Genomic DNA, 11,716 nt, shown 5'->3' on the forward strand with positions numbered 1-11,716 from the left:
GAGATTTGTTAAAACGCAGCATTTTGTACCGTAAGCCCCGACCCGAGGTTTTAGGGGGAAAAAAAACCCTTTAAAAAAGTTATTTTATGTGCGGTTTTATTTTAGACGTCTCTTCTAAGACTACGAAGAGTAACGCAGAAATGGAAGCTACGAAACTATTCAACCACCACCATTCATTTCACCTACGAAATCACTCTAAGGATCCAGAAAAGCTTCAGCTGTTTTCTACGGTACCTCTTTTCTCCAAAAATATTTCTTTTATAAAAAAATCTTCTCTTTCTAGCAATTCTCAGACTCATTTCACTTCCCTCAATTTCCATGAAAACCCATCTCTGAAACCACAAAACAAAGATGGTTTTTCAAGCAATAAGCTTATTATGGAGTTTAGTGAACAGGGGTTGTTTGAAGATGTTATAAGGGTTTATGTTAGAATGCTTCGAAATGGTTTCCAAGTTCAAGATTTTAAGTTCTTTCCTTGTGTGATTAAATCATTTGGTGGGCTTTCGGATGTTAAAAGCAGCAGGCAAATCCATGGTCATGTATTAAAGTTAGGATTTTTGGCTGATGTTTATGTTGTGAATGCACTTTTGGGTATGTACTTCAAATGTGGGGAAATTAAGGATGCAGTTCAGGTTTTTGAGAAAATGGGTGAAAGAGATTTAGTCTCATGGAATTCCATGATTTCCGGGTTCTATCAATCAAAGGATTACTTGGGTTCACTGATGATCTTTAGTTTGATGACTAAGGAACACGGGTTGTTCCCAAATCGGGTAGGTTGTCTCTCTGCTGTCTCATCATGTGCTTCGATCAAGTCATTGATTCTTGGAAGAGAAATTCATGGATTTGTTTTGAAAAATGGATTGGAAAATGATGAGTTTCTGGTTAGTGGATTGATTGAAATGTACATGAAATGTGGAGATGTGAGAAATGCTGAGCATGTTTTCAATAGTATAGTAAATAAAGAATCAGTGAGAGTAAATACTGTGATTTGGAATGTCATGATTATGGGGTATGTCTCTAATGAGTGTTTGTCAAAGGCACAGGAATTATTTGTTGAGATGTTAGAGTTAGAAATTGAACCAGACTCTTCAACATTGGTGGCTGCTTTAGTTTTGTGCACACAGTTACTTGATTTAAGCTTAGGAAAACAGATCCACAGATTGATACTTGCCTTTGGATTAGAAAACGACACCAGAATTCAAACTGCTCTTATAGAGATGTACTTCAAATGTTGTTATCCTGAATCTGCTTTGAAAATCTTCAGAAGATCTCATAGTGATAACTTGGTAATGTGGGGTGCAGTTATATCAAATTCTGCTCAGAATGATTTCCCCTTTAGGGCACTGGAACTGTTCTGTAACTTCATGTCCAAATATGGTTTCCCTGATTCTCAGATGCTTTTGGCTGTGTTGCGCTCATGCTCATCCTTGGCTCTCAAGGCTAAAGGCATGGAAATCCATTGTTTAGCTGTTAAAACAGGATGCGTTTCCGATTTTTATGTTGGTAGTTCTCTAGTTGATATGTACGGAAAATGTGGAGATATAGAGTCTGCACAAAATATTTTTTCCAGATTACGTTTCAGGGATTTGGTTGCATGGAATGCCCTAATATGTGGATATTCTCAGAATGAGTGGGTGGATGAAGCTTTAGCAGCATTTTGTGACATGCAGCGTGAAGGAATTAGACCCAATTCTGTAACAACTGCATGTATTCTCTCTGTTTGTGCTCACTTGTCAGTTAGGATTCTGTGTAAGGAGGTTCATTGTTTCTTAATACGGCAAGGGTGGAATTCCAATGTTCTTGTGAGTAATTCTCTGATTGCTGCTTATGCCAAATGTGGTGACATCAATTACTCATGGATTATATTCGAGAACATGCATGAAAGAAATCAAGTATCTTGGAATACGATAATATCCGCTTTAGGAATGCACGGTGACATGGACAAAATGTTTGCTTCCTTTGTAAAAATGCAGCATGCAGGCATGAAACCCGACCTTGTAACTTTTACATCCCTTCTTTCTGCTTGCAGCCATGCTGGGAGGGTTGACATGGGATGTAATTTTTTTCAAAGCATGGTTGAAGAATACAAACTTCAGCCTCAAGTTGAGCACTATACTTGTATGGTTGATCTTCTAGGACGAGCTGGCCACCTTAGTCAGGCATATGATCTGGTCATGGACATGCCTTGTGAGCCTGATGATCGTATCTGGGGTTCACTTCTTGGATCTTGCAGAAGTCATGGTGATGAAAAGCTGGCTAAGGTTGTGGCCAATCACTTATTCGAACTTGATGCCACAAGCATCGGTTATCGCGTCCTCCTCTCAAATCTTCTTGAAGATTTGGGGAAAGCAAATGAAGTTGTCAAGGTTAGATCAGAAATTAAAGACATGGGGCTTAAAAAGCAACCTGGATGTAGTTGGATTGAAATTGATAATGACATACATGTATTTGTTGCGGGTGATTGTTCACACCATCAGTTAGAAGAGATATACCCTGTAATAGATAGTTTGACACTAGAACTAAAACAGGCAGGATATGTTCCTCATTTACCCTTAACAACTCTCCTGCTTGATGAGGCTGTTTGATTGTTAATAGTGATATGGTTTCGCATAACATTTTCATAGAAAATGGCAGCTGAACTTGATTTAAGTAGAAAATGCCAACAAAGAATCTTTACTTTTACCAATAATAATAATCACAAACGACAGTGACTTAAAAGTAACCTTTAATCAAATATAAAAGTACAATAAATAGTACATTTCTTTCACCCCCAAACTCCCACTGTCCACCCATTTTTATTATCAATATAGTATTTATATATACCCATCTCCATGCCAAGAATCTATCCAACAAAAAAAGAAAATGGAAAAGAAAACATAGCTCTGTGTTCTTTTTTCTTTCATTTCTTTCTCCATTTATAATATATTATAAAGTACATAAATTCATGTTTAGCATATTCATACCTTAAATCGCTCAGCATTAGAATTATGATGAGGGTTGGCATCAAGAAGGGTTTCTAATGATCTGGCTTTTCTGCTCTCAACTCTTCCTGCTTCCTTTAATAGTTCAGCCAACCTTTTCTTCTCATCATCTACCTCAGAATTTGCTGTCCCCAGTTTTTCCTCTCTCGTCTGAACAACATACTCCAGTATTTCAACGGCATCATCCAACCTGCTTTAACATCATGTTACACGATACAAACACCATTAGAAACAAGTTGAACAGTTTCTCCATTCATCAATAAAAAAAAATCTAAAATCAAACAAGTATAAGCATGTCTTTCCTTCTGGCAGGAGAGGAGTGTTGGGGATTTTGACAATTGCGTACCTGCCAATTGCGTCATAAGTGCCTGCGAGATTACTGTATACGCTGAGTGTATCAGGGTGGTACGGTCCACACTCTTGCTCTAAAATGCTTTTGGCTTCTTCAAACAACTCAACAGCCTCCTTTATAGCATAGCGTTGCACACAAGCCAGCCCCATTTGATTGAGAGCAATGCCGAAGAAGGCAGATTTCTTGTCTCTACATATGCGTAGCTTCGAAATGGCACTGCCGAAGGAGTTGTAAGATTCTGAATAATTCCCCAACATGTAGTACATAACTCCCATCTGAGCTTCAATTCCAGCTACTGTGCTTTGCTGACCAGGGACATCATTGTATATTTTTAAGGCCTTCTGCAGCAACTTGATTGCCTGATCAAGATCATTCATTGATTCATAGATGGCAGAAACATCAGTGAGGCCAGCGGCAATCTCCTCCGGGGGAATCCCTGGCATGGGCTTTTCATAGATTCGAAGGGCATTCTCGCAGTATGATGTTGATTCCCTTAATTTCCCTGTCCTGTAATACAAATCAGCCAACCGGACAAAGACTGACCCAATCGCTGGATGATTCTCTCCTTTAGTTGTCTTAAAAGCTGTAAGTGCTTTCTGATAGGCAAAAACAGCTTCATCATATCGAGACAAAGATAAGTATGCATCTCCAATACTGCAATCAACAGAAGCCACCTCTGCCTCCTGGCTATTTGCCACCATGGCCATACGGGCTAAAACAAGATGCTCCAAAGCAGCTTCGTGGTCTCCCTTTGTTTCACATATGAGACCCATGAGCCTCCTATCTGCTGCCTCTTCAAGAGAAGCCGGCGTACCGTTCTCTCTGTGAATGTCAAGAGCCATTTGGCATAGCCTCTGAGCTTCATCAAATTGCAATGCCTGCATATGAGCTTCAGCCAAATACCGGCATGTCTCGCCAACTCTAGGATCTGTTTCTCCAAGAACTCGTTGCTGGACTTCAAAACCAGTGCTGTAACAGGTTATTGAGTTCTCAAGCTGTCCTAGCATGGCATAAGTGTCACCCAACTGCATATGACCAGCAAACTTAGCCAGGGCATGCTCTTGGCCTTCCTCAATCACTGGAATCTCAATTGATTGTTCAAGAAGAGGAATTGCCTCATTGTACTGGCCTAGGCTGCAATATATAGCTGCAGTGACATGTAAACACATGACCAATTCTAAATTGGGTTTTCCACTGCTACAAAGTTCATACGATTTGGCTGCTCGAAGTGCTAGTTCAAGAGCTTTCTGGGGATTGTCTCCTGCAGACACCAAATCCCTAGCTTGTTTGAGTAGAAACGGCCCAAGATCAGGATTACCTAACCCCGACTCGGAAGCATCCTCGGTTCCATTTTGTAGCTTTGATCCTTTCCCTTTCTTCATGAGTAAGACTCCCGTGTTTGGTTTCTTCAGAGTCTTAACTTTCCCCTTATTGATGGGAGGTTTCTCAGGTGGAGTTTTCCCCTTAACATTGGGTTTTGTTGATGCTTCAGAGTCCAGTTGTGTCCGAGACACTTTCTTCACATCACCTGAAGAAATGGATTTTACACCTGTGGGTCGGGGCTTGTCCAACAGCCCCGACTTCTTACCATTCGATGAGCTTCCCTTCTTAGAAGATGAATTACTACGACTATCATCTTCTGGTTTATCCACCTCCTGTTCCTCCCCTTTCATTATCTCAACTTCTGTACTCTCTCCTCCAGCAAGATGGTGCAATTCCGAATCAATCCTCGACTCTTCACCATATGATCCAAAGCTCTGCCTCGAAGGTGACTGATCAGAACTCTGCATATCACATACATTCTCATAAAGCTGCTCAATGGAGGTCTCAACCTGAACCATCCTATCACCACGAGGGCTTTGCGGACTTGGTGTTCTCTTGGAAACCGAATTTTCCTTAACACGTGCAGAAGTCCCTTTCATTTCATTCAACACACCCTCTTCTTTAATTTCATCCATGAGAACACCTGGCATCAGTATGTGCCAAAACCCACAAATATCCTAAACTTATCACCACCAAATTGGTTTCCAATTCAATTCAATTAAATTGGTTTCCAATTCAATCCTATCTTATGCTATCAAACAATTGAAACGCCAGATCCAAGCAAGAGAAAGCATAAATTTTGTAACACACCCAATTTTATAGCAACCTATGAAAAAAAAAAACAACAACACCATAAGTTAAACCTTTTAGCTCATCATAACAATTTCTCCCACATATACATTAAACTCATCAATCAGATCTTCCATGATTAAATCCACTCAAATATTCATTAACTCATCATCAACAAATAAAGAAAGATAATCATAAGAAACCAACATAAATAAACAACAATCATTTAACCCCCAACTAATATCACAAATTATAAATAAAATGAAAAAGAAAAAAGAGCAAAGCCATTAGAATACCTCAATAAAACAGTCATGAAACAAACAAGGTGATATCTTTTCTGGGTTTCTCATAAAAACGACAAATGTCAGGAGACCGACAAAAAATTGGATTTATACACACAGGAAGAAAAAAAAAAACCTTTTGGATGCTTGGAAAAAAATAAATAAATAAAGCCGGAGAGTTGGGAGGGACACAGAAGAGGGAAATCCAGGGAAAGTTAAAAAGGAAATGAAGGTGTAAAAGGCTATAAAAAAATGTGGGTGGTAATTAATTGTGATAAAAAAAAAACAAATGGCTAATTATATATGCATAGGCAAAGTGGCAGGGGTTAGATAGAATGTCAGATTGGAAAGGGAGTGACTTCTCCCCAAACCCAAAGCCCTGCGCGGCCTGCAACCGCAACCTGAACTGTCAAACTGTATATGTTTTTTTTCATGGGATCTTTCCACGTGGCAAGTTGTTAATGGTCAGTGGACTTTTCAGTTGCCCAACAATGGGGTTCAGACAGGTTGGGATTATGAAATTTGAAAGCCTGTTTTGACTTTGTATTGTGGTTTTATGTCTTTTTTTTTCCTTTCATACGGACAAACTGTCACAATCCTCTTCAAGTTTACTTCCCTTCTCTTTCACTTCAAAATCTGCAGTATCTCAATTAGTCACCCTCTTCTTTGGTGAAGCAAACCCCTCTTTCTCTCGAGATCAAACACTGTGGCACCAACTTTAAATAACATATTGGGTACTTTCTAGGAATTATGTACCTTTAGTAAAAATAGTTTGAGGTCATAGATTAGGGAAGATGTATGTATTTGTCGGTGGAGAGTTGAGGGGTTTTTATAATTAAAAGCTTCTATTGGATTACAAATAAAACTAACCCTATCTTTGGAAATGATTAAACGTTTTGTAAAGAAAAAGAAACCAACCTCTTTAATTGTATTTGTACCCCCCCAAGATAACAATTTGCTTTTTTATTTATTTATTCTGCTTTCTTTTTACTCGCATTTCATTTTATTTTTGTTACTTTTACAAAATTTAAAAATAGTCACTAAATTTTTATTTTTAAGATTTTAAAATACAGATTCAATTCTTAACATTTTTATTTTAAATTTTTTGGTGTGATTTTTGAAGAAAAAACTCAATTAAAAAAAATATGATGAACCAATGAGTGTGCAATGGTAAGATACATAGCACTTCCAGGGGCGAAGCCAGAAAAAAATTTTGGAGAGGGGCCGAAGGAAATTTTAATTTTTTATAGTCTATATATTTATAATTTTTAAATGATTAAATTGAATTTTTATAATTTTAGGGGGGGCCAAAGTGTAATTTTACCTTTACTAATTTAAAATTTTAAAAAAATCTAAAGGGCCTAAATGAAAATTTCCCATTTGAGAGGGGGCCGGGGCCCATGCCTGCCCCCCTTGGTTTCGCCCTTGAGCACTTCTAAGGTAAAATGTAGTTTCAAACCTTAGACATAATATTATTGGAAGTGACAATTACAAAACTTAAACATAGAGACTAAACAATGGATATGAAGAATACAAAATTTATAATTAACTCAAATATAAAATGAATAAAAAAATTAACTTAAATTTAATAATTTTAACAATTACATTTAAATTTAAAAAGCTAAGAAATAGAACCAAATTTTTTTTAAAAAAAAACCTAATTCTAAATTTTAGTTGCTTACGAGATATTTAAATTAATTTACCTTCGTGATTTCATTCTATGCATATTAGTTAAAATCTTTATTGATCTCTTTAGATTGTGGTTGCCAGATGACGTGATCAATCGTATCATTAGTATTCATCTTCCTTCCGAGTTTGCTGGGCCTGATATTCTTTCCTGGTCCAGAATTACGTTTGGTGTCTTCTCAGTAAAAAGTGCTTATTTTTTGCTCAAGGAGGAGTCTAGGAACCTGAAAGACGCGAATTGGAACATTGTTTGGAAAATTCTAAGACCACAACGTGTTAGACAATTTTTCTGGTTAGTTCTCAAGCAGCGACTTTTAACTAATTCAGAAAGGGTTAGAAGGGGTGTTGCGCAGGACGGCTCATGTTAGCTCTGTGGTCACTCTATGGAGGATACCCTTCATACTCTCAGGGATTGTTCTTTTGCAAAGGAAGTATGAAACCAAGTTATTCCTTTCAATCAGTCTGGCAGGTTCTTCGCTGGTAACACTTCAGAGTGGTTGTTCTTGAATTTGCATTCCTCTCCTTCTCTTGACATAAGGGACTCAAATTGGACTATCTTTTTGGGATTCTCCTTTAGCAAATTTGGAAGAATCGGAATACATTCATTTTTCAAGGACATTCCCTGAGTCCTAACGACATTATTAATATCTCTTATAGTTGGGCAAATCATTTTTCCTCTACTTATAAAGCAACATTAGAGCACCGCCCAATTCAGTCAACTTCTCCTCAGAGCTCAGGTATGTGTTTTTACCTTAATACCGATGGTGCTATTCACTCTGTCTCTAGTTTCTTTGCTGCAGGGGGAGTAATTTACGATGGTAAAGGATAATGGATTTTAGGATATAACCGAGATTTGGGAAAATGTACAGCAGCAGTTGCGAGCTGTGGGGAATTTCGGATGGGCTTCTGCTCCTTCAGAAACAAGGATATGTTAAGGTCATTATTCAGTCCGATAGCCTTTAAAATGTTCTTTCTCTTCGTGACAGCAAGTCTGATGGTCCAAAGAGCTCCCTGATAAGGAGGATTCACCAAATCTTAGCCTAAGAAGATAAGTGGTCCTTAAATTATATCTCAAGAGAGTCTAATCAAGTAGCAGATACTTTGACTAAAATGGCCTTAAAGAAGAGTAAGACTTTGCAGATTTTTGTAGAACCCCCGTTGGAAATACAAGTGCTTTTGAAGGATGAATCTTGTTTTGTTAATATGACTAGGAGTTATTTCTGTTAGTTCTTTGTTCTATTTACCAAAAAAAAAGATCTTTATTGATTAAGCAAGCAAGCATTTAAAGGGAAGGACATGTGGGAGTGGGTATTTCAATAAAAACGTCATTTATGAAAAACAAAAGAAACAGAAGACAAGGGTCTTAAATGCATGGCTAAAATAGGCAAAAGAAGAAAAAAAAAGCATTTTTTGAAAAGAAAATAGGAATTTAAGCTGAGTTTTCATTAATCAGTCCATTTCGCATGATCAATTGTCATATAATGGAAAAGCGCGCTCTTATGAAATCGGATTATTATTTTTGAACCGATACAAAATCAGACTTATCTAATTTATAATCGCTAGGATTAACGGTTAAATTTATCTAAAAATAAAATTATTTGGACCGTTGGATCCCAATGATTCAAAGTGGTTGATTTTTAAATAATTGATTGCAATTGAGTCTACTGTTTCGGCACGCTTCCGTCTGCTTCTTAGTATGCCATTTTTTGCACTCTTCTTTTTCGGTTCTGCTTAACCTTAATTTTTTGCACTCTCTTTTTCCGATTTCTAGTTTTGGTTGGTTAGGTGTTAAGCGGTCGTCTTGCATCGAAGTTTTTTAAGGCAACAGTGCTATGCGTTCGGTTGCTGTGGAGATTGGTTTGGCAGATTTGCGAATTTTAGAGGAGGAAGACGATGTCCTCCACCTTGCAAGGGGTTCCACTATCACAAAATACCTTTATGAGCTTTGTTTTGTAGGTTGTTTTGCAATTTTTAGTGTGGTGCACTTTCCCGCTATACGAAATACTTTGGCAAATTTATGCCATCATTTGGGTGGAATTTAGATTTTGGAACTTGGTGAGAAGCGGTTTCTGTTTCATTTTTTTAACCAGGTTGACATTGATCGGGTTGTGAAGGGTGCGCCTTGGACATTTAACAGTCACCTGTTGGTTTTTCACTGCTTGAAGAATACAAAGGATCCTCTGTTGGTACCACTGGTTTATTCTTTCTTTTGGGTGCAGGTTTACGATTTACCCCCTGGGCTTATACGTAGTTTGAGGATTATAATGTGAAATAGGTTAATACTGGTCTCCTTTCCTATTTGCATATACGTGTGAGCCTTAATATTCGCTTACCTTTGAAGCGTCGAAAGAAGATTCAACTTTCCTCGGGGACTTCTATTTACGTTCAATTCCAATATGAGAAACTTATGCTATTCTGCTTTTTTTTGTGGCTGCTTGGGGCATGTGGATGGGTTTTGTCCTATTCGGTTAATGAGGGAGGTCACTGATTTTGATATGGGTTGGGATATCTCGTTTCGGGTGGTGGGTAGGCGGGCTACTATTGTTGAGAGCATCTGGTTGTGAAAGAGGATTGTCGGTGCCTCTCATTGTACTGGCATTTCGCATGAAATGGGGGGTACATTAGCTGATTCCCCTTTCCACGTCTTTCTTGGGGCCCCGTAATCCGATTCTGGGGATCAACTTGGAAGGTATGGTTGCGATTGATACTGGGTATGGTGTGAGGGGAACATGATTGGTACTCATGCTACATGATTCGGAGGATAGTCCTCTAGATGGGTTTGATGGGAAGAAACGACAGCGAACTGATTGCCCTTCAGTTCACATTTCTGCGAGTTCGGATTTGGCAGAGGATACTGATGAGCATTCTATTACTTGTTTATCTTTGATGTTGGCAACCGCCAAGGGGTAGTTATGTAATGCCCCCTTACCCAAGACCGTCGCCGGATTTGAGCATGAGACATTACTAAACTTATTTTAGAATTTAAACAAGTTCAAACAATTTTCGTAGTAAACTGTCCATCTGCGTCATAGTCGCTAAAAAAATCATATCTCAAGTTACAAAACTCAAAATCAAATTCAGTAAATTTTACCTAAAACTAGACTCATATATATACTTACTAATTTTTTTCTAGAATTTTTGGTCAAGCCAATTAGTACAGTTTATTAGTTAAAGTCTTCTCTTTTTTAGGGTTTGGCTACTCTAACCCCTGTGCACTACAAATCAAATTTCTTCCTGTATAGAGATCCAATGACCATGTCATTTGTTTCTATTAAAAATAGACTCAATAAGGAATACATAAATATAAAGTTTGAGTTCTAATTATTTTTACGGGATTTATGGTGAATTTATAAAGTCAGAACAAGGGATCTAGAAATTGCTCTGACCCTATTTCACCAAAATGTAAATATATCATAAAATAAAACTCTTTTACCTATTTTGTTTCTTTAACATGAAAATAGATTCATTAAACTTCAATTCCATATTTTATTCATCATCTAATTCTATATATACTATTTTTAGTGATTTTTCAAACTCACATAACTACTGCTGTGTGATTCTGTTTTATAGCCAATTTCACCATTTTATGGATTTCCATAGATTAGTTAGCACATAAAGCATACGTGTTATCAAATGTAATCTTGATTAGCCACTCCAATATCTAATCATTCTCAAACATTTCCATGCCATCCATGAGCCATATCATAAGATTATATACACAAAATGATTATAATGCTATACATGCCAAATTCCCAAAATATACAAGTCATTATACCGAAATAGTTTGTTGATAGTGTGAGCGCGCCTCCGACCGTTCCCAATCTCCTAGCCGGCTTGTCAAAACTAAAAAGAATAGAGAGGAGGGAGTAAGCATAATTGCTTAGTAAGTAACATAACCATGCAATAATACGAAATCCACATTTGCATAATATCACCAAAGCATTCATATCATATTTCTCATTGATCTTACCATATTATTGTTATATTGAAGTCTCAACTCTAGGGTTAAGTACATACCTGTACAAAGTATCTGTTCCACAACACTTACCAACTAGTCACTTTCATCTCGAGAATTCTTCTATTTCACTAGAACTTTACCCGTTGAACACATCGGAATATAATTCGGATACATGAAATCAAACTATCATAATTTCACCCATAATGAACTTGGAACGCAACTCAATGAGCTCGGGTGTTCACATCCATAATGAACTCGGAACACAACTCAACAAGTTCGAATGCTTGCATCCATAAGTGAACTCAGAACGCAACTCAATGAGTTCGGATGCCTCATAATTCTCACG

The 11,716-nt window shown here is 37.5% G+C and overlaps 2 protein-coding genes across 2 annotated transcripts; one reads left to right on the plus strand and one right to left on the minus strand.

Moving 5' to 3' along the window:
• The first annotated feature begins 32 nt into the window (after positions 1-32).
• On the plus strand, positions 33-3,112 carry LOC108479603 (putative pentatricopeptide repeat-containing protein At3g01580). Its single transcript, XM_017782314.2, has one exon. The coding sequence runs from the start codon at positions 87-89 to the stop codon at positions 2,583-2,585; it is 2,499 nt and encodes an 832-aa protein (XP_017637803.2). The 5' UTR covers positions 33-86; the 3' UTR covers positions 2,586-3,112.
• LOC108479604 (protein KINESIN LIGHT CHAIN-RELATED 3-like) lies at positions 2,645-6,538 on the minus strand. Its single transcript, XM_017782315.2, has 3 exons — positions 5,742-6,538; positions 3,328-5,482; positions 2,645-3,171 (listed from the first exon to the last, which is right to left on the minus strand). The coding sequence occupies exons 2-3, from the start codon at positions 5,304-5,306 to the stop codon at positions 2,958-2,960; spliced, it is 2,193 nt and encodes a 730-aa protein (XP_017637804.1). The 5' UTR covers positions 5,307-5,482; positions 5,742-6,538; the 3' UTR covers positions 2,645-2,957.
• Between the last annotated feature and the right edge of the window lie 5,178 nt (positions 6,539-11,716).

Source organism: Gossypium arboreum, chromosome 3 (genome assembly GCF_025698485.1).
Source record: "Gossypium arboreum isolate Shixiya-1 chromosome 3, ASM2569848v2, whole genome shotgun sequence".
NCBI classification, from domain to species: Eukaryota; Viridiplantae; Streptophyta; class Magnoliopsida; order Malvales; family Malvaceae; genus Gossypium; species Gossypium arboreum.